This window comes from Falco cherrug, chromosome 4 (assembly GCF_023634085.1).
Source record: "Falco cherrug isolate bFalChe1 chromosome 4, bFalChe1.pri, whole genome shotgun sequence".
Taxonomy (NCBI): Eukaryota; Metazoa; Chordata; class Aves; order Falconiformes; family Falconidae; genus Falco; species Falco cherrug.
In genome coordinates this window covers 13,033,049-13,056,609 of record NC_073700.1, presented here as the reverse complement: position 1 = coordinate 13,056,609, position 23,561 = coordinate 13,033,049, and the positions used below count along the sequence as shown (strand labels likewise).

At 44.8% G+C, this 23,561-nt stretch overlaps 1 protein-coding gene across 8 annotated transcripts in view; it reads right to left on the bottom strand.

Annotated features, from left to right (window-relative positions):
* SLC6A6 (solute carrier family 6 member 6) overlaps positions 1-23,561 on the bottom strand; it is a 121,300-nt gene that overhangs the window by 77,327 nt on the left and 20,412 nt on the right. For 4 of the 8 annotated variants that reach the window (XM_055708182.1, XM_055708183.1, XM_055708188.1 and 1 more), the window contains exons 3-4: positions 20,142-20,217; positions 17,486-17,641 (exon numbers count right to left, since the gene is read on the bottom strand). The exons of the other annotated variants lie outside the window; for them this stretch is intronic. In XM_055708182.1, coding sequence (XP_055564157.1) covers positions 17,486-17,516 — 31 coding nt within the window. In that variant the 5' untranslated portion in view covers positions 17,517-17,641; positions 20,142-20,217. The remainder of the gene's footprint in view (positions 1-17,485; positions 17,642-20,141; positions 20,218-23,561) is intronic. 8 annotated transcript variants of the gene reach the window in all.

The window sequence follows — 23,561 nt, the reverse complement described above, 5'->3', positions numbered from 1 at the left end:
TCTTGTTAAACTTGACTTGCCTAAGAAATCTTTCTTTGTGATATTAATCCTATTGATTTCAACACAAACTCAATCTTTTTCCTACTGAAAGTCCCCCTGAATAGAGTGAGGAGAGGCCAAAACTTGTGGATTACACTGGTGAAAGAATATCCTATGAGTGGGCATTACGGGCTTTGGGAGGAACAGAACAGAACATGGTACATGATTATAAATCACAGGATCATGCTCTTAAACTAAACACGGGGTCCTCACAAGATTCCTCTGAGATGAGCGGGCGGGAGGCTGGCAAGGCGAACTCAATGCAGTATTGCAACACATCTTGGCCATAATGGTTGACGGTTCTCCCAGCATACCTGGCTGGGGACAAATCGACACTTTTCCGAAGGCTTTTATGACCTCTGTGTACAGACCTTGCTCTTTCCAACAAAGCAAATGAAGCTCCCAGCTCACGAGGAAAGAGACTTAGATTATGACAAGCTGCTGACACACGACAGAAGTGGGTTTTTATCAACTCAAAATAGCCAGAATATCCCTATGAAATATTCTTTCTCACACAACATGCTGTTTTCTCATTATGTGTGTTGACATTTTTCAGACTGACCTCAGCTAGATATTTTGTTCCGGAGTCCCCATTTAGTGGAACATTTAAACAATAACACTTTGAAGCATGCTCTGTCTCTCTTTTGAAGTCCATTCAGGCTCTGCCCTAGGGTCAGCAGGCACATTCCAGCAATGATGCACGGACCATCTGCTGTACAAGTTTAAATCCCACTGGTCCTATACCTAGAGGTACTAACATGTTGCATAACTCGCACTGAAAAACAGCCTGTCAGTTCAGACGAGGTTTGGATTTATTCCTATAGTTCTCTTATCCTCCCGCTGGAGGGCCTGTGCACAGTAACCTTTGAGTGTGGTTTCTGGGGACTACAGATTAATGAGATATATAATAAGAAATGACATTAAGTTCTTACATTCAAAACCTTTTATGTTCCTTTGTCCATCTCCATCCTGCCTCTGTGATTCCCAGAGCTCAATGTCTGGCATCTCATTTAGGTGCCTTCCTATTCCAGACTTTTCACTTAGGTGGGTTCTGGCTAAGTTACCCTAAATAATGGTCCATGCCTTAGTGTCAGTTGCTGAACAAGGGAAAACCAGGATGGTGCAATATGAAGGGTGAGTTTTCCAAGACAATGTCAGCGATTCAGATGACCAGTGAGAATTTACTTGGGTAGGAATTTGGCATCAAACCCATGACAAAAATCCCTGCCAAGATATGTCTTTGTCTATATATTTTATCCATTGTGCTTTAATGTTAACTAGTCATTATTAAAATTAACAATGCATTGGCTAAGGTTAATGTATTTCAGACCCAAGCACCGTTGGTCTTCTTGGTGCTATGTAAACATAGAGGAAGGAGTGGTCCCTGCCCTTGGGAGTTTAAAATCTAAACTTGGACAATACACTTCAAACATATGGTATATCCTGCAGGCTGAATTACCAAACTTCAATCAGCATTAGTCTTAACAATTAATTTATGTTGCACATATGTTCTGCATTTGGGGCATTAGCCCTGATGGGCCCCTTGAAGGAAATGTGAGTGTACGTACATGCTGACCCCTTAGTGACAGCAGAGGGACACGGTAACAAGCAGGATGAGACCTGTGGGATGGAGCATGGCATGAGGGTAAGCATGGCAGGGGGACATAAATAGGGTACACAACAGGGAGATGTGGACATCTTGTAGCATAAGCGAGGGAGAACAGCCATAGCAGAGCAAGTCTTTCAAAGTGGCTCTAGCACTAGTTGAGTACCAAAATAAGTGGGCACATTTCCACTTTTGAATATCTGTCACTTATTCAGATGCCTCCTTGGAAACTGAGCTCTCCGGAAAATCTGTCCTCAACGGTGGGTGCTAAGCACTAGACAATCTGGCCTGTTCGCTTTCTCGGTATGTGCTTCATCTGTTCTAAGGAACAAGTCCTTCTGGAAATGTTAAAAAAAAAAAAAAAGGCAGAAAAGAAGTGTTGAATACAGAAAAGCACGCAAGCTGCCTCGTGGACTAATGATCAAGAAAGGCAGAACAAGCAAAATTCCATAAACCAGATGAAGTCAAATGTCTAGCTACCAGGACCCCTCACAAACATTGCAGTGTTCTGGGAAAGATGTTTCACATGGGTTAAAGCACTGAGTAGGAGTCAGAAGATATGAATTGGCTGATTTGCTTAATCCCCTTGCTCAAAATGTTCTTATCTGTCCAAAAAAAGAAGTGGAACAGGAATATCTGGCCCACTACCCTACAGGAGAAAACTGTAGACATTATTCAGGATCAAAATACAGCCTCAGATGGAAGAAGCAGCCCATGGGGTGGAAGGGAGATCCCCTGAGGCTTTCTGCCTCCACAAAACAGAACTGAAAACAGCGTAACGGAACATGAAGGGACACAAAGCTCAAGAGCATAACACGGGGCATGCTCCCATGTATGCAGAAATCCAGCCCCCAGCTGTGGAGGGACACAAATCCCCCGTTCGTTAGCCATGCCTCATGATGGAGTGTGACGTAGCACTAGTGGTGGCCAGCCAATCTTTTAGCTAGACCTCCTCAGACCTCGCCGTCACCTCTGATCCCAGCGAGCCCAAGTGGTCGCCTTTTGCATAATGCACCTCTCCTGTTACATCACCTCCGAGCTTGTCCTTGCGTCTCCCTTGTGGGATCCTGTAAGAGGATTGGGTGGGCCAGGAGGGAGCAACTCCATTGTTCGAGCACAAAAAGCAGCGTTCATTAGTAGGCAGGCATCTTAGAATGGAAAAAAAAAAAAAAAAAAAAAAAAAGACTGGATTTGCCATTAAATCGGATATTCTTGGAGGTTTTCCTCAGTACAACTCCCTCTTTCAAGCTAACAGAAGCAGTTGAGAGACCTGCCCAGTAATTCCTGAGTTCCAGTCCCAGCTGTGACCTTAACTCTGAAGCTAATGTCCTCTTGTTCCCTACAATAAAGCATCGGTCCTCCACCGCCATAAAGCAGCCTCACTCCTTCCACGTAAGTCAGTGTTATCCCATTTGAAGATTTGGTTCAGAAATTAGGGCAGCACGTGGCGGAGTCCTGCAGAAATGCCCAGGAAAATCTGGTCCCCAAAGAAGGTTACACCAAACCAGCAAGATGTGAACTTGTGAGCTGTACTCAGACATCCTGGGCCCACAGAGCGGTTACCTCCTGACAGGACATGTCCCTTGGAGATCCAGGCTTACACGCGATGGCTATCTCTGCTATCTCTCAGGGTAATTCACTGCCTTCAGTTGCCGCTGCCAGAGACGGGAGGGAGCTTTGCAGTGCCCACTGCACAGCCATAGATGATGGAGAGGCTGCCAGAGGCTTCCTTGGCTCCTCATCCAGTTCAAAGGGGCCAGGTCAGGAGCTGGTAATTACCCAAAATTTAAACAAGGTTCCTAGTTCACATCCATGGCCATTTTCGAGTTACATTTGCCCTCCTCTTGGTAAACAGCAAACATTTTCTTGGAAACAGTCTCATTTCTTATGCCAGTGGCAAAACAAACCCCAGCTCATCAAGGATGTGTCCTTTCCAAAGAATTACCACAAAAATGTCTGAAACCCTATAAAGGCTGTTAATGACTGAATCTCCATAGGGCTTTCTTCCCCCTTCCTTTTCCCTCTTTTCTCCTTGCTCTGACGAGCTGGTGAGTTGGGAATGGTTTTAAATACCACAATAGCCATGGCAGGACATCAAGAAAGAAAGAGGAACAGGGTTTTGAAATACTTTGTGTAAAGCTCCAAGCGCTTGAGTTGGTGCTTAACTGGCTGGGCTTTACCACGCAGCAGTCAGATGATCTCTGCAGCTTTGAGAAAGAGGAGAAACTCTGGAGAAGGGTGGGGGGGGAAACGGTCTCTGCCACATTGGTCTTTATTGTCTTATGGATTTTATCACAGTATTGTTCTTTATTTCCTGCTATTTATAGGCTCTCATGTTTTGTGCTGCTTTCATGTCTGTGCTATCTGCCTTCCCACGACATGTTTCACCCCAGCCCTTGCCTACAGCTGGATCCATAAAGGCCAGACCAATGGTTTTGAATGGCACATCAGTGCTCATCTTCTCTCTCTGGGCGATGCACGCAAACTGCCCTTTTCTGAAGCACTAAGAAACCCAAGATGGGTGATTTAAACAGTGGTGGTCGCTCTCCACACACTCTTGCATAAAGGAGCCAAGGAGTTTGCCACTGGGCTTTTGGGTATCATGCCATTCTTTAAGAGCTCCAGCCAGCGATGCCGGGCTGTCTCCTCTGAAGCCCACACTTTACCATGGATTTAAACCATCAACCCATCAGTGCATGACTAGATGATAGCCACTTTGGAAACTTCACCTGAATTATTTTATAACTCTTCCCTTTGTGCACAGTACTGCAGAGAGAATGTGCTACAGGGGGTCTTCTTGTCCTAATTCCCATGATTTAGGGATGTAACTCCACTGACCTGAACTAGCAAAAGTGAAGTTAGATCTGGTTTGAAACAAATGATGAGGCTTGTAAAAGTCAGGTCCCAGCCTTAGTGAACTTCCTGCCTTAAAGGTGGCTTCAATCAGCTGTGAGGCTAGAAATAAAAACAGGAGAGGTGCAAAATAATGCTGTAATCACTGAAGTCTGTGATTTAATTCTATAAGCATCCTTGTACTTCACCCCACAGCAGTTTCCAGGCAGCCCAAACACTAACTCCAGGTACGAAGCAGAAACCCAGCTGCTGGTTAGGTGGGCTGGAACTGAGGGATTTACTCCCCAGCAACAGTCCCTTTCCTGCACTTTGTGAGTGACAGCAAGCCTCTCGCATCAATCCCCAGCTTGCATCACTTCTTCTTGTGTGCAAAGCAGCCTGTCTTGGAAGCGACCACACAGCTCAATGCCAGTAAAAACAGGGAAAAACCCTTCACCTAAACAGAGAGGAACAGCAAACCCTGCTTTGGGACCCTTTCACAATACGTATCCGGCAGCAGGCCTGCCATGGGCTGCTGGACAATTACAAAGAAAATGAAACACTTGGATATGGAGCCAGGCTTGGGCAGCTTTTGCTTATGGGATTTTGGGGCAAGTTACTTTCACTGTTTTACCTGTGAGTGCCTGCAAAAGGGCCACAGAACATAGCTCTTCAGTGCTGCAGAGCAGCGTAAAGGCACCTGTCTGTCAATGAAAGTAATTCTGGTTTGCCTCACGTCATGCCTGTTTTGGGAACATCCCTTGAAGAAAGCAGCAGAATTTTTCTGTAAGCAGCATGAAGTGCAGGTTTCTCATTTAGAGTTTGACACAGGTTTCTGGAGTTACCCACCTCCTGTAGCAGCCAGGCTGAAAGAGGAGACGTGGTGGAAACAGAAAGCATCTATGCTGCACCAGACTAAGCAAAGATAAAGCACGGTGCAAGGTGAATTGAGAGGTGGCAAAGTGCATGCTCATGTCGGTGAGTCCCAGGATCCTTTGTAAGGTGATGCTAAGAAGCAAATTTATGTAAAGCCACGAACATTGCTAAAGCAGATGCCTTGTCTCCCAAGCACTAGTGAGTCCTGAAAACTGCCATTTAAAAATTTTAGTGGCCATTACAGTGAAATCATCTATTTCACCACACAAAGACAATGTGGGGAAAGCTACGTGGCAACCCTTTTTTAAGTTGGGACAAAAAAAAAATTGCCACTAGGAACTCCACAACACTGGAAACCAAAGACTGAACCAACTCTCATCCCATCTGAGAAACAATTAAAAGTGTGAAACCAAAGGTTTCCAGCAGAGACTGCTGCAGAGGCTTAAAAGATAGTGGCCCTGGAGCAGCTGCTGTAAAAACACAGCCCCAGCCCTCCCAAAAAGTGCTGAGTGCCTTGGTGTCCGTGGGGATCAGTGTGGATGGGGGCTGTCACCTCTCCCAAGCCCAACAGTTACATTCTCCTTCCATCCTCTGTTTCAGTTGATGAAAATGTGACTGTTTTGAGCTCGGTGCCTGGTATGAGCCAAGTCCTGTTTATCTCCTGAGACACGCTTTCCAGTGTGTCACCAGCTGCCCTCTCGGCCACCATCTAAGGTGCATTGACAGGTTGCAGTAGTTTTCCAGTCAAGACTCTGAAATGGTTATTCACACTTTTATCGCGGCAAGATTAGATTATTGTAATTCTTTATTGGCTGGCTTCCCAAAGCAGGCTCTGCACAAACTCCAGATGGTGTGAAATGTGGCCGGCAGGATTTGAGTTAAGAAGGGACAGTATCATCCATTCTGTTAAAACCTCTACCTTGGCAACTGGTTTGACAGAAAATTGATTTCAAAAGCATCCTTTTTCCCTCTGTGCCCAGCTGAGGTCAGGTCTCTGTCAGCAATCTTATGATTCGTTATGGTCCGGAGTATGTTACCCAGCCTTGCACTACCTGGTAAACGATTCTCCGAGGAGTGATTTCAAGGAGGTGCAGGTAGTTTAGACCTGATTTCCATCTGCGTGTTCTCCTCTAAAGCCTCTGCAAGAGCTGGGTGGGATACCACAATTACACCCTTTGCCAACATTAGATGAGTGTGCTGGAGAGTGACAGGCTCTCCTGCCCTCACTGCACCAAACCTGCAGCCTCCAGACCCCGCTCGCCAGCAGGGACTGCCACCAGGCACAAGGCACCAAACCACAGCCCTCCTCCGGCCACGGCTGGGGAGAAGTGGCCACGCCAGCCACATCCCACAGAGGCAGCCATCTAAATGCAGCACATCCCTGAAGCTCTTCTGAATTGCGCGTGGCTCATCTCGTCCCTTCTAAACGCCTGCACGAGCCACCAGAGGGGACACCCGGACAGCGGCCAGGCTCCCCGCTCCTGGTCCCAGCACTGCGGGGCCTCACTGGAAAACATAGACCGCTGGTACGTGTTCTCATGTGCCATTTTTCACTTGTGTAAACAGCGACTCCACAAACAATCGATAGGATAATAACTGGCTTCATACAGATCAGTACAAATAAAACCTTCCGGTGTTTTGGGCTTTTGCCTTTTTAGAACTTTCTTTTCCTGGGAAAGCACGATACGAGAGGTGTATTCCTTCATATTTGATTTGGTTTTATATTGAGCCCAACAGTTAAAACCTTCCCTGATTTAGCTCACGGTGGCTAAATTCCTACAGGCCTTTCGTGCAGGAGAAAAGTCTTGGGTGGGCTGTAATTAGAGTCTCGTAACGAACGATCATTTGGCTTCTTTTTTTATTAACTGCTATTTACAAAGCCGCATAAGAGGGAGAAAGGCTGGGAACAGCTTTTGCTGCGCAGTGGAATGGCACGGCAAACACGGCGTGTTCTGAGCTGTTTACCTTCCCTGTCACTTCTGCAGGGAACCTGTGACCTGCCACTCATGGATGTGGACATAAAAGCTATGCTGTTTTGGTTGTTTTGGTTTTTTTTTTTGTTCATGTGAGACAGCTGACACAGACTGTTTGCTTTGGGAAAACAACCAAACCCTTTTGTTTTGCATGAAGGGGGTGAAAAAAACCTGTATATAAAGAATTGCACTGACTCTGCAAACAGCTACTGCATAAGGAAGAGAGAGTGGCGGTCAGCTCTGGGGTCACGCTGATCGTCATTTTAAAACCTACAGTGCCACTGTCATTTCAGAAATTCAGAAGCCTGGGGAAGCTGTTGAAGACACCAAATATTTCCCCATATGGATAAAAAATACATTATTAAAAAAAAAACAGCAGTGTGAGAGAACAGGCAAAGTCAGGGTGGTTTACCTGAAATCATGAGAATTTGGAGTTCAGATAAAATGAGATACAGGTTGGTCTCTGATCCTTGAGCTTAGCTGATCTGCACTTGTCATGGGACTGGGAAGTATACAGGGACCTTTTACATCACTTCTATACACGCACTATGTGGGAATGTCCTCAGGATTACTGCAGCTCGTACCACCCTGAGAACAGCTTCCAGGGTAGGAGTTACCATCATCTAAACCCAGTACTTCAATACAGACCTGCCTCAGGGCTGCCTTGAGCCCGATGCTGCCTATGAGAGGTGCTGACACACACCTGTCAATCGCAGGTATCTGTTCACCCCATTCCCAGCTTTCCCCAGACCAGGAGACTACTCAGCTGCTGCGTGGAGGTGCCAGCCCTTCTCCCACTGGTGCTGAGGGTACAGCCTATAGCTTTAATCTGGAATGAAAATGCTACTAATGCTACAAAGGATCTTTTAATTTCCCAACATCTCATTCTGAAGACAAATTTTTATCAGTGTTTGTTCAGCTGAAACACTTCACCAGTGGGTGGGCTTGAGGTGTCTGAATATAGGCGTCTAGAGGTATTTTAAAAGCTTGTGATCAGCTACGGTACCTGCAGGGCTGGCAGGTAAAACATAGGACTTACAGGAGACCCACGTGCTCTTTTAGAGACAGATGGAGCTAATGTGGGACACGTGGAGGCATTGTAGTGTATCACAGCATCTTGTATCGTGCCAGACACGTATGGGTAGGCAACTCGACTGCCTCCTATGTGAATCAACCAGATGTTTGCAGAGAATCTGCTTCCAGCTTCCTTTGCTACTGAAAACTAAGCCACAAATGCATTTTATGCATTTCAGAAAACTGTCCAACAGGAGTGCTGGGAAAGGTAATCCCTGCTTATTTTATGTAGAAAATCACAGACAGCCTACTTGTACCTCTGCACATGGGCCTTATTCTAGTGGGAGGTCACTAGAAAGGTCCCCATGACTCCAGCCACCGTGGCCTTGAGCAGCTGAGCAACCTCAGCCATGACCTGCTCAAGTCTCCGTGCACCCCCAACATCATCCATTCAGCCCATGCATATGGCAGTGATAAGCATCTGATGGGCCACATGACAGACTAGAGAATCGGACAGCAAACCTCACCCCACTGTGTGTCACATAGCCCACCAGCCCTAACACACGCCATTGCAAGCCAAGTTCTTTACCTGATGAAAGGAAGGCTCTCTTAATCAGATAAACAGCATAGTAAGTGCTGTGGCCCTCAGCTGTGAACATTAGTGCTCAACATGCCAGGTGGCTTAAGCTGCAAGCGGGTCATCTCCTGTGCTGTGTAGCCTTCAGGCATGCTTCCATGTTCTTAATTCTCCTGATGAATTTGGAGACATTTGTTTCCAAAGACCAAGTTTTCCAGCAATTAGTAACATAAAATATCACACATTACGAACTCTATCTGCCCAACTACAGCCAAGACTGACAATGCTTAGATATCCCTATAAAGCCACTTTTGAAAGGCTGGGGAAAAGCACGTTAGAAAACTGCACGCCATACTGCTTATATACCACCACTGTGACCACCAGTATAAATGACCAGACAAACCTCAGGTTATTTGCAAACCGAGCTGAAGAGCAAGTAGAAAAATAGATAGATTATAAGCATTCATACAGAACCTTTAATTAGAGAGAAGAACATGGCTGGCTGCGTAGGAACGTCATATCTTCACACGGTGCAAACCAACGCAGCTCCATTATGGAATGACACCAGTGTGTGCCAATGACGCTTTGGTCCAGGTATGTATACAAGGATGTCTGCCTTTACCATGGAAACACAACACCTAAGCGAGGGACCACACCAGCAGCTTAACAGCAACTGTATTAATACTTGACAGGGCAGGAAAGAAAAATGAAAACAATTGCTCTAATTGAAACTACGGGGGGGGGGGGGGGTGTAAGTAGGGCAGAATGCACAGTAATTACCTGATTTGGAGTAGAGCCAGAACACCAACGCTAACGCTCCTGCTCTATGGGACTGCAAAGGAGCCTAAGTAAACAGGATTTTGGTTTCCCATCTTTGGCTAAAATGGTTCTTTACACAGAAATGGAGAACTGTGTAAAAAGACATGGTGCGTACCCCAGTTTGAGGAATGGAGCGGGGCTGCAAGCTGAGGATCTGAGTTCCCACCCAGACTTGTACCAAACAGCAAATTGATGCGGTGCTCCCTTGGGAGAGATGCTTCTTGCTTGGGCAGCGCATCTGCGCATGGGCACAGCCTCGTCCAGCTACGGACACGAAACGCCAGGTTACTGCAAATGAAATCAAGGCTCTGTTCACATGAGTGTTATCATGAGCCTTTTGGGTGTCCTCAGGCTGGAGGTGCTCCCAGCTCCCTCTCCCACCGCTCCGCAGCAACCACCTCCACCTCGCTCCCCTCCCTGCAGTCCACTTGCCACGTGCCCACCCCCGATACCTTCCCCAAAGCCATCGCCAGCACCCCCCGCACCCTGGTTCTCACTCCCCACCGCATTCTCTCCACACCGGCCGCAGAGAGAGGCAAACCTGCACTGAAAGCTGTCCAGGGACCAGTTCCTACAAAGATCACTTCCCACACTGCCGTGGATTCCCAGACGTGGGGCACATAAGGAGCACGAAGACAACAGTTAACAGCAAAATGAGGCTCCACTGGTAGCACGGCACCGGGGGATAACCTGGCCCAGTGTGACCCAAGAGTCCACTCCAAGTATCAGCTGAGAACCAGCTACAGTGTCTACGGGAAAGCTAGATGAAGTCCAGGGGGAACGGAACTCCTTTCCTGAGGAAAAGCTGCTGGGCAATGGCTTACCCAGCAATCTCCAGTTGTGGGCCAACAAGCATGTCTTAGTCATACAAGTGAGGAACAACTTCAGGCATCTGCCCCATCATCAGTCGTGGCTTCACGACCGTGCCAGCCCTGCCAGCAAGTCGTAACCGCAGCCAGCTGCCGAGCCGGCGTGACAGAGCTGCAAGTCCTGCACGCTACCAACACCCACGTCTGAACCTGTGACCCACAGGTTCTGCAGACCATCACAAATCCCCCGAGACATACAGTTCCCCACGGCCTCGCAGGTTGTTTTTAGTTAGACAAATTCAAATGGCTGCCACTCTCTTTCCAGCCACACTCATGCTGAGTGTCAATAGGAAAAAGTCTCATGAATACGCTTGATAATTACAGAGCTGTGGCTGTAGCAAAGAACAAAGTATAATGCAGGCTTGAATACTCAGGAAATTGACTGCTGATATGTTTCCATTCATTGTTTTGTTCTCTGTTCTCAGTGTTATATTAAAATCTCCTACTAAGAATGAGCTTTCTTGTTTAATGGAACTTGTCAGTTAGAGGAAATCTGCTTGAGCTGTTTGATCTATTCTTTAAAATAATATTAATTGCAAATTTAGCACAAGTCCCTATCTTAGTTAGCAAATCAGTGGAAAACTGAAGCTGATATTTTTCAAACTTTTTTTGTTACCCACCAAAACCCATGCCCCATCACTTTCTAACTCGAAGGCATTCAGCATCCCTTTGCTCCAACTATTCAGTCCTGGCTGTTCATTAGATATGTTGATTGATCATACCAAGTCACCTGATGTTGTTTTCCTGACTCTGTTAGTGAAAAGTGATCGTACTGAATAGGAAACAGTAAACACGGTGTGAATCTCTGGTCATGAGAAAATTCATGAAACTTTGCAGTTTGTGAGCATTTTCACAAAATCCTGACAACCTTATCAACTTAGTCAAGTGTGACCTCACATCTATAGGAAATCACAGTCAGTGCTTCTGTCTGCCTCTGCGTTAATGGAACTAGCTGTCTATTTTGATTCCACGTGACTTGTAATTAAATACTGAATTTGCATGTTTGCTATTCATCCCGATTCCCAGCATGTGCACTCACAATAACAAATCTTAACTTCAGGCTCTGAAGCTGATGTACAGCTGAGTCTGGATTTCCGAAGTCCCACAGTTCAATGATATTTACATCTGGAGGTTTCATTTGGTTTCTTGCAGGCATAAAAGAGCCATTTACAAAAATCAGATGCAGTGGCCAGTTTAGACTCTGTGTAAGTCTGTGAGATTATTTCAGTTTGCTGGTTCTGAACCTTCAGCAAAAATCTGCAAAAATAGGTTGCATTGGGTGGCTCACAGAAACAGTATTTCTTTTGTCAATGTCTTCCTGCTTCCAATTATATCAGAATGACCAAAGAAAGGGGAAACAGCTGATTCCGGGGTTCATATAATTAGACATAATACGCTCTATCATCCTCAGTACTCGATGTTTTTCTTCAGGCAATCTCAAAGACTTTCAGAAGCGTTCAGAAACCACTGTTCATGTTGGCATGATCACAAGTGCTGTCGCTTTTAGGCATTTGACGTAACAGACTGAGAAGTGGTGGCATCAGCCCCCTCCTCAAGAGGCAGCAGCAGCCGCTCTGCACGCAGACCCCCAGTACCTTCCCCTCCCCTCCATCGTAAAGACGCTGGCAGGTACCAGGAGATGCCTCCCTTGCCTGGTGACAGCAGCTTTGATTATACTTGGGCTCATCCACATAATTCGCTTCACTTAGGGCTTGCTAAAAACATCGCCTCAGTGCTGCACAGCTCCGCCAGCCCTGCGGCACTGCCGGCACGGGGCAGGAGCAGCAAGGTGGCCCCGCAGAGGTGCCTTCGCGATGGGCTGTGCCTCTGCCACCGTCATGCTGTCGGGGGAGCCTGAGCTCCCTACCTACGTACCGCTTCTGGATATGTAGCGTCCTCCTCCGCCCCATCTCCCCTGCTCCTGACTAATTCAGGCAGCTCCAGTCATAGGGAATTCCTCTAAAATAAAATCCCTTCTCCGCGCCCCCCCCCCCCCCCACCCCCCCCCCCCCGATCCCTTCTAAAAACAAAGGCAGAATTGTTCAAAACAACTCAGGGGAAGAAATCCAAATAGGAGGTGACCTCCTTCCAGCCCTCGGTGCTGGGGGGCCGAGGTGTGTGTGTCCGTACCGCCTCCCCAAGCTCCCAGGGTCATTCCAGCACCTTTGCCTCATTCCCTCCTGGAGCGCCGCCCTCCCGCGCTGCCTCCCACGCGGCTCGTGTTTTCCTGCGGCCCATGAAGAGCTCTCTGTTCCCCCCGCATGAGTCATGCCCACGGGCTGCGGGCCAGCGACATCAGCCCCTCGCAGCCCGCAGGGGCCGAGCACACCGCCTGCCCCTCGCCGCTTCTTTGGAGCTTTGTGCCGCGTGTAACGGCCAGGACTGTTGGTCTGGGAGGGTGAGGAGCTGCGAGCGCAGCGGGACGAGGCTGATGGCTTCAGCAGGCCTGCTGGGGGGGATGCCATCCAGCGAGCTGGAGGAGGAGCAGCCGTGGCAGTCCCGTTTTTCACGCCTGCTAGCAGGCAAACCCTTGCCCGGCATCCCGGAGCGGTGCCGCATGCTGACGCCTTGCCAGCTGTCACTACCTGCGCCAGCCGCCCTGGGACACCAGCACATGCTGCAAACACCTCTTTATTTGACGGTGTTGGCACTTCATCTGAGACTGGCACAGAGAGGGTACGGCTGGTTTGCAAGACTGCTTTAAGACTACAGTAAGAGTTCTTTATGAGCTTAAAATTACCATTTTGCAATACTGGCAAACATTCCCTTTTCCAGGAAAGCTGCTTTGTAGTACAGCAGGGAAGTTACCCCTCCAGTGTTGCAAGCTACGCCAGCAGCAGTGCAGTCCTGTAGCTCTGACCTGAGGCTGCTGCAGGTATTTTGGTCAAGGGATTGAATGACTTTATGACCTTGATGGATGCACAGTCAGCTCAAGAGCGCTCAGCTGTGCAAACAAAATGTTGCCACCTCAGTGATAAGAGGGGAGGGTGCCCATGCCAGGGCAGAGGAGGGGAGATGGAAGGATGCAGCAGATAACGATGACCTGGGGAGACTGCTCCAGCCCCAGGCTTGCCGTTTTGGGGAGATAGGCACCCCACGTGCTTCAAGCCAGACCCCTTCTCTCCGTCTCGGGAGCAGCCAGCCTGGTTTGCCAGGGCTTCGCTATAAGCAAAGTGTGTAATGAAGCATTTTTCTACACATTTGCTTCTGCTAATGTTGCTACAGGTTAAAGCTGTCCAGAGTGGTTTCCTCACCTATGGACTTCAACTACAGCAGCAAAGCCCTCTCCCTGTCTAGTGGGGAAGGGTGCCAGGTAAGCTTCCTCATTCTAACATTGCTCTTAAATGTCACTAAGGCGATTACACATGGGCACAAACCAGACTTCTCAGTTCCAGTGCAAGGAGAGTTCTGCTTTTGCTCTGAATCATTGATCTGAGCTCACTATTTTGGCCCTGTTTGAGTGTCAGATGACAACTCTGACCTGTAGTTTCGCTGTAGATTTGACTGAACCGCCATGAAAAGGTCAACTACGTTTATGAGATTCCAGCACAAGAGATGGGAAACACCCAATGACTGCTACTGCTTTCTGAGGCCTTTTTTGTCCATCAGACTTCAGCATCCTGAACCCAAATCCTTCCCCCAGTTTGTCCTCCAGCCCTGGCTACATGGTCTGTAGACAAATAACAGCCCCGCTTTTTTATTTCCTTCTGGAGGCACAGCGGCTGTTCTGTTTTGCTGCTGAATGAAGCAATGTTTTACCGGCTATGGTTTACTGATTTGCAGATTTTGGTGGCGACGCTGTCACAGAGTTCCCACCATCAGCCCCTGCCAGCATCTCCCCCCACCACAGAACACTCGGACCTTTCAGCTGGGCCAGTGCAGTTCTTCCCGGGGGCCATGCTGATTAGGAAACTGATCTGGTTGAAATAAATTGCAAAAACAAAAAAACACACAAGAAAGAAGACAAAATCCTTCCTATTTAACAGGATGTTCTGCTCATGGTCTTTAACCCCCATCAGCTCCTGATGCGGCTCACTGCAGAGTCACACAAAGAGTTATTTGGCACAACTGGGAGACAGCTGAGCTGGAGCAAAACGGTGGGAAAACAAGTCTGGGATAGAAGCACCTCAAGGTAATATAACCACTAAAGCTTCCTTGTCCTCAAACCATGGCCAGGGTTTCTTATCTTGGACTGACATTATCCACGAGATCACCATAACTTTCCAGTAAACAGCCAATTCATTTCACAATTTATACATAATTACACACCCCTCACATACCAGAGAATTAGCTCTACAGGCTCCTTTAGGGCCTTAAAAGGATCACTTAGGCTTCAGTTTTCATTTTTAAATGAATACAAGCATTCAGCTGAGCTGTAAACTATTAAAGCAAGACACCACTTCAGTGATAAACAAAATATTTTCCTAATAATTCACTTAATTGTCCCATTCATGGACCTATGCCTTTGGAATAGGACATGCTTTGTGATTCCAAATAACACAAATAATAACAACAGCACATTCCATTTTACTGAACGAAACAGTGATATACCAAAAGGCTCGTGATACATTATCATCGGCTGTGCAGGATGTGGGTGGGAAGCAGGAGGCTGCAAGAAGAGACAGATAGAACGGCTTCTACATGCGACTTTTTCCTCTACACTGCTATTTGCCTTTTGCTCAAGAAGTGCAGCAAATACATTAACACCCGCATGAAAAATGAGCTGAGGTAATTCCATCTATGAGCATGTGATCGGTCCCACTGCCACAAATGTTTTCCCTCTAGGTCTGTATCTGACACAGACTGACTCACGCTGCAGCCGTGTACGTCACTACTACCCGGCAGCATCAGGCTATCATTTGTTTCCTTTTGGAACGGGATGTTCTATAATAGCTCCAACTCCCACTCGACAGTTTATGAAATTGCAGTTCTTCCATACACCTCCTTTGTTCCTGAGCAGCAAGGAGTTTTCAGTTTGTTTCTAAGGTGCTAAAACAGGAGTGCGGAGTGGCCTGAGCTCAGGGATGCCTCACCCGAAATCTAACAGGATGTGTTCTTTTAATGGGATGAAGGTGTGATGGTTCCCAGTGTGCTGTAGAGTTTGTTCTTCAGGGAGACAAACGAGGGTACAGCGCAGAACTGTTGCTTCTAGGGTTGCTGCTTGAAGTACAGCCCCACGTCTCATTCACAGGGCTCCTTCTCCCGCAGCCAGGGAGACACTGTCACATAAATGGAAGGTGAAGCTCTGGACGTGCTGATGAAGCCGTCAAAGCAGACCCAGCTCTGCTTCAGAGTGCCTCACCACGATGCTCAAATAGGCAACACTTGCTTTTCAACACTGGCCAGTTTGATCCTCTGCTCCTAAAACGCTAATCTACATCTGTGTCTTAGTCTGGATCAGCTGTGTGCTTCCAATGTGAATCCCTGACTTACTGTGGTTCGGTTCATACCGTGGCACAATTTCAGAGCTCAGTCTACAGGACTAAGCTAGTGCCATACTCAGGGTAGAAACCCTGAGCGTCAATAGCATAGACATGGAGTTCTCAGCACCAACTGGTTTGTTGTGGTTTGGTGCTCCTGTTAGACCAAACTACCTGCTACTACTGCTTGCTACTAGCCTTTTAAAGCCAAAAGTCCTGGAGTTGTTGGACCCCAACACACAATCGTAAAAGGAGGAACTGATGTGGTTCTAGGGGTGCAGTGGAAGAGAGGAGGCTGCAGTCCCCCAGAGATTCCTGCTCGTGTAAAGACCAAGTTCATCAGGATACGCCCGTAAAGCTGCCAAGTTTCCTGCTGGGAACATCTTCACAGGCAGCTGATACAAAAGGACAGAACGAAGGAAGCAGAGAGCCAAAGAATGAAAGGATGCAAAAGATGATGGCATTTCTCCTGCTTACTTTTGGGATGCTGCTATGATTTAAAGCAGGCTAACATGGATTTCTCTTCATCCTGGGTGCACAGTAAAATGGATGCATTGCTATGCAGAATCCAGTGTCTCCTGCTCCAAGTGCTGCTCCCCTATTTATCAAAGAGCTATAACCAAATGGAGATCTTCTATTACTTCCTAAGGGTGCAGCCATTCTTAATGAGGAGGTCAGTGCCAACTTCAAGCATGGTAAAAAGAGTATTCCTATCATTCTTCAGAAAAAATATTATCACTTACTGCCTGTCACTGGGAATAAAATGGGAAGCTTAAAGATGATCTGGAATTAATTTGGAAAAGCAAATCTTATATTTGCAAATTGCGCATAACCTTTTTCTGAGAAACAGAAAAGTCCCTGAGGCTAGTGCCTGCAAGAGGATGCCCTAAGAGACTCTGAAGATGTTTATTCTGACCTCCTGGACCTTTGTCCAATGTACATTCATTGGGGTTAAATAAATAAGCATTAACAAACCCAAAGCTCCAGACCTTCCGATGTCCTGCATTGAGCCAAGACATTAAGTGAAGAGGCTTAAGTCACATTTATATTTCCTTTGACCTACAGATTGAGCCCAGGTCAGTCCATCCCAATTACTGAGTGAAAAGACCTTTATGGCTGCACTACCTTGCATTCAGTAGCCCGAGAAATCTTTAGAAACCACTGTAAAGGCAGCTCATCACAGCCTGGCATTCCCTGCTCACTGCAGCCACCTCCACACGCAGCACAGGCTGGGGAGGGCAATCAGCACTCCAGCCCTGACTTCAGTTTCACAACAGCCCCCAGAAACCCTCCTGGCAGTGTCTGGCCAGCTTCAGGCAACGCTGCACTGCAGGGATAACATTTGCTTAGGCTCTCTGTGCCGGCCCTCAAGCTTTGGCAGCCGTCAGGATAAAAGACAATCTATAAATGCAAGTCATTATAATCTTACAGATATCACCTATAACTTTACCTGGACTTACCTGGGTTGGAGGGCAGTGTTTCTCTTGACATTCAAAACGAACGCGTGCACTAAAGAATACGAGGCTTCTCGTACACAGGGTATTGTTCTGGATTTCGTATTTCTTCGGGGTTGTCTTGGCAACGAAGAGGGTTTGCCGCTAGAGGTGTGTGAAACACTGGGCAACAAAAAGCAAAATGACTCCCACTTGTTTCATTCCATCACCCAGTTAAACCAGACTCATTTTCAACCTGCCGGGATATTGTTGGTGTGCTGTGTGTCAGGAGGGACAGCACTAACCAGCACAGACACCTCTGTCCCCCCCCCCAGCACTGTGGTTTTGAAAATTGCAAAAAAATGACATTTTTCATTGGAAATGGTGTCTATCCAGACATCCTTACAAGCTCTGTTCCCTTTCTCCCTTCAACCACCTCCTTCAGGAGTAGTTCCCTGGAAGGCAATGAAACTGGTTATGGATGGTTTTAAGCAAAATTTGTTTTGTTTTGGATTTTTTTTAGTTTCAGTTACAGAAATTTTAAGTGATTTAAGTGAAGTCAATAGGTTTACTGTGGACTGATACCAATATAACCAAGTTTGCCAATTTTCCCCAATCTAAACGAGTCTTTCCTTCTGAAGAGAAGAGATGCTGGAGAGCTAATGCTACCCCTGGCTAGCACGCCAGTGGAAATGCCTGATGTGCCTATCTGGCTCAGCTTCTTCCATGGACAACAGACCATTATTTGTCATGGATGAGGTCCAGGAATTATTCTGGAAAGTTTTTAAAGCATCTTTGGAGGCAGTTTCACATTGCTTATTAATGTTATTTGCCTTTATTTTTACTTACTGAAGGCATTAAAAAAATTAACCCAAACAGCTGTTCAGATTCCTCTATTTTTATACAGCAAAAGGAAAAAAAAAATCTGAACAGCTGTGTCAGTAAAACACAAACCAGGTGGCCTCCCTAAGGCAAAGTTTGTGTGGAATCTGTAAGATAATGTTTTTATTATCTGAGTTATTGTATTTCTTTTTTATTACTTTTCTCTTGTGGATTCTTAAAGTGGTATTGGCCACTTGTTTCTTATCTTCATCCTCTTCCCTCAGTGTTTGAGCTGCACCACTACTCAACACAGAAATTATGGCGAATCAGCCATCAGGGGTGAAAATCACCCTTTTCAGCACAATCTTCCTGAATCTATTTTGAAGACTTGAATGAGATTTAAGGCTGGGTAAGAAGCAGTTTTACAAATCTGGCCTTTCTATGGGAGGAAATTCAGGCCATGGCACTGAACATCTACCTAGGAATGTGCAAGGGCTGCCCACGAAATGCTGGCAGAGGGAATTTGTTTTCCATGTTGTATAACTTAAGTCACCTGAGATGCACAGTTTTGTTCCAGTTCCTTGACAAGGTAGCTGGATCATCCTCAAGCAGAGGCTAATGACTCACGGTTACACAATAGGCTGAAAGAACAGTTGTTTTGTACTCCAGTGTGTGAAACACTGGGGATTTGTAAGCTGTTAGCCAAATTCTCAGCTGAGCAGCGCTGAAATCTATATAGCCAGATGGATTTACACCACAGTTGCCCCATTGCTGTCATCTCAGAGCATATCCCTACTTACACAGGCTCACGAAGAACTTCCCTTACTGAGGTTTTGAATTCCTCAAGCAGCTTCCCATCTTGCATGGAGCAAGCTTTAGCCTTCAAAGCTCTGATGCTCTTGCTAGCACAGCCTTGCCATGAGAGGCTCCCAGCCACCTGCTCCAGGGCACCACACTCCATCCGTGCTCCATCACACCATGGTCCAACCCTAAGCCTTGCCCAGCCACCCAGGGCTTATCTGCTAAGTCCCTTCCATAGAAACCCTCCTAAGAGTCTGCTTCCATTGCTATAAGAGAGTGCTGATTTATGGGTACGTTTTCCATACTGTTTATTGACATTTTTTCCCTGACTTCTGTCCTTGGTTATCAACTCTGTAGAACAAAGCGAAAGCACTGAAGTGCCTGAAAATCACCAGCCGCATTGCAGGTGTTAAAGCAAATTATATTCATAATAAGAACAGCAATGATAATTGTAGTAATAATTGAATCATTTGTTGCTGTTATTATTCTTTCTCCTATTCCTACAATATTTGACAAATGCAGTCTCTAAACAGTTCCTGAACCTGAAGAAACATTTTCAGGTGACACAGAGTGCAAAGAAAAGAGAAAACCATTTGATATTATTACAAACATATATAACTCGTATTGTACATATTATTATACAGTGATTTTATATTATTTTCCTGAACTTTCTAATTTTAAAGTTGCTTTTCAACTTATAACAGTAGCTAAATACCTGATATTTGTTTATATACCAGTAGAATTTTTTCTTCCTTTTTTTTTTTTAAAAAAAAAGAAAATATGCAAAAAAGTCTGTACATGAGAAGGACCATCTTCCAGGGGAAACACAGCAGAACCATCACAGTCTAAAAGAGAATTTCATTCTCCTCTAAATCATTCCCTTTTGTATGTTTTCTTCATATGTAGTAGTTGGATGTGATTCCCTCTGTATGTACCAAGCCTGTGTTATTACAATTCCAGTATGATATATGTTTATTTTGAGTCTAACAAGATAATGAATCAGAAAATAGCATTGCACTTTATATTATTTATTTATTTATTGTCTTAGGATGAAATTTACCTGGGTCCAGAGAAAAAAATGAGGCTGTTACAGCCCTTTGTTTCATAGAAGTTATTTTCCTCTCAATGCCTATGCCCTGTGGACAGAAATTTATGTCACTGGTAGTGAATGAGAATTCTCCCATTCTCTCACTGCCTCTAGGTATGATTTCTATACCTTTCCTCATGCTTCCAATTTTGTATCCATTACTTGAATACTTGAAAACATGAAATATAATACCAACAATCACAAATCGATAAAGTCAGTAGTGTGTAGGGAATATTTTTTGTTCCTATTCAATCCTCTTGTAATTAAAGAAATCCTACTCAGTGATTTCATGTCTTCTGTGACATTAACATACATCTGATCTTAACCTTTCAGTTGAATTTTAGGGGCTGGTCGGCCATTAGGAAGGACTATTTCGCAGACAATTTCTGGGATGCAGATTTGTAAGATCTCAGTTCTTCTCTGACGTACGTCACACACCAAGCAATGAAAAACGACTTTAAATGGAATGTGTACTAATAAGTGTAAGTATCAATGTGGAAAATTACATCACAGAATATAACAGCTCAATGTATTTAATAATACAACAGTAATTATCTTTAATAATACTAAAAATACAGTGAAAAACATTAAGAAACCTTTGTGTCCAAACACGTTCTGATTGCTGTATTTGCTAACTTTGCAAGAACTTAAGTCTCAAAGACTTGGGGTCTTTGTGAGATTAGATAGTATTCGTACACACAAAAGGCAGGAGAGAAGTTAAATGAACAAATGGCAAGTTTATCTCATATATGAGAGTTATAAAATCATTAAACAAGTAAAAGTTTATTCAGTTAATTGGCGAAGGCCCAGCAAGGATTTCACAACACTATCAGCAGAGTGTTGAAATATTTAAAAAAAAACAACCCAGCAACCAAATGCTCAGTTTCAGAGAAGCACTCTCATTTAAGAAACACTCTCTTAAGTATTTCTTAGATAACGAACTGTTTATCAGCACATGTGTATGTTCTTCCTGAAATCAAGGTCCATGCAAGATTTTTCCACATACACCAACATTCTCTCCATGTTTTGTGACTTCTCCTTACACAAGCACTAGGAACCCAGGAAAAGTGGAAGTAACAAACATATACAGTCATGAAGAGATATGACATATAAATATCAGTTATATTTACTTAGTGATTTGAGCTAAGATAGAGAGCATCAGAGTGTAATGAGTTAACCAACAGTAACTTCTGTCACTTTTCCTTGTGCACAGGGAAAAGAATCTCTTAAGAATGTGGATGGATAGGAATATGTCAAAGCAGGAGCACAGCGAAAGGTAGCTCATGCAACTGCTGATACAGTAGAAAATTGGAAAGCTCTTGAAATGAAACAAATAAAATTGAGGGGTAACCTATACGAAAACAATGAAAGATGTGCTCTGGACATCCAGTAGAACCCCGGTGTAATTGTATTGATCATGCGGCATCCTTTGGAACAGAATGTTTCTAAATTTCTGCTCCATGATATATCTTTTCTTAGGAATAGTCTGACTATCTAGGAAATATTTCATCCTACCTTCCAGCACACACAGGAGTTTAAAAACAATGTAAATGTAAATACTTGCTGATGCCAAACTTCATTTGCCAAGAAGAAATGAAGCATTTTGTATCAGGATTACATTATAACCAAGATTAATTTTTGTATTGTCTCTGGCAATTCTTTAACAAGAATACCTCCTGATGAAACACAACACCTAACTTACAAGTTTCGTACATTCAGGGAAACCTCTCTCAACAGCTGACTGACAAACATTCATACAAAACAAGCTGTACTGTAACCTGCTTTTAATTTAACTGCCAGATACCACAGAGGTAAAGTCTTGGGAGATGGCACCAGGTTTTTGAAGGAGCTACCCTTCTTCACCCTGAGTGATAAAGATCTTATGGAAGCCAGAAGTATTTAACAAAACCAGTCGATGAATATAGCCCAAATTCTCTTAGGAGAAGGGAAACATCTCACCATCGTAATGTAAAGCAACCATCATCCAGCAAGCACCAGGCCAAGCCTTAAAGTGGTATATCACAGCATGAATTATATTGTCACGTCGCTTGGTGCAATTGCACAGATTGACTGATCACAAACTTGCCTGCACCTTCTGTATCCAGGTCTGCTCTGTTGCTTAGTAAAAGAAAGCAACCTCCATAGAAAAGCAACCACTTTATATAGCTACATTTGTAAATGTAGATTCATCAATATTCAAAACCATCTACTATAAATGCAAAGATTGGTTCTGGGAACAAAACAGGCATCATCAAAACGCAAACCTAAGAAGAAATACAAGGGAATAGAAGAAAAGAAAGGACAGCTGACAAGTAGTAAAGAAACAGTGAGAAAATATTTGTGAATATGTCGGATTATTATGAAACAGATCTTCCCTTGCATCCAGTTTTAGTTACTTTTGAGAATAGCTGTGTGACTAAAAATTTGCTTGCGACTGTCATTCTCAAGACATACCATGTGCAAGATTCAGTCCTTGAAAGGAAATAAGCAGGAGTATCGTGCACTGTTTGAGTCTTGTTGACTTCTACCATGGCAAAACTTTTTGATTAGAAGTAAATTTTCCTGACTTTGCATAATGCAGCAGACTCTCCTTCCAACAACAAAGGATACTGAGTCAAATGTAGTTTATAAGGCGTAAGTCATTAAGCATGTCTGAGCTGACCAATCATGCCACGCAAACATGGATTCATCATCACTAAGTGATGTCAAAAAAAAACCCACATCAAGAAAACCAAAAGCTTAAAATTTGGAACAGCACAGAGACTAAAAATCTTCAGTTTCTACACAAGCCATTTGTCCAAACAAAAAACTCTAAACTTGACAAGGAAATTCTGTTGCTAAAAAGTGACATGCTCTGTTATACAATTACATTGCTGGTGTTCCCCTACTCCTCCTGAGTTTCTATCTAGGAAATATTTCCAGAACTTGCTGGTTCAGTTACCTCTTTCAGAGTCTTGGCATTCAGAGGTTCCAGCAACAAAGCCTTGTTATTATAAATACTTCAGCTATAACATTTCTGAGGAAATTAGACTGAGTATCATAATCTCCTGCTGACTCTCACCTAGCAATTTTAAATCCTCTAGTGTGGGAGAAGACTCTGAGGTCAAAACACTAATTTTGTTATTTCATTAAAAGCAAAAGAGGAAAATGAGGATAAAAATTCCAAACCCTGGGAAGGGTAGTCAGGAAACAGCAAGACAAGAGAAGATGAAAACCAGCATTACATTGATGACTCTGGAAAATCCCAAGTCGAAGTACATCACAAATTTTGTTTTGGTACAAAAAGATTATAAACAGTACACTTGGATTGCACAGACTTTTTTTTTTAAAGTTCTTTTAACCTTTCTCATTCATCCTTGTACTTGAATAACAGCTCATCTTGAGCTTACAGTC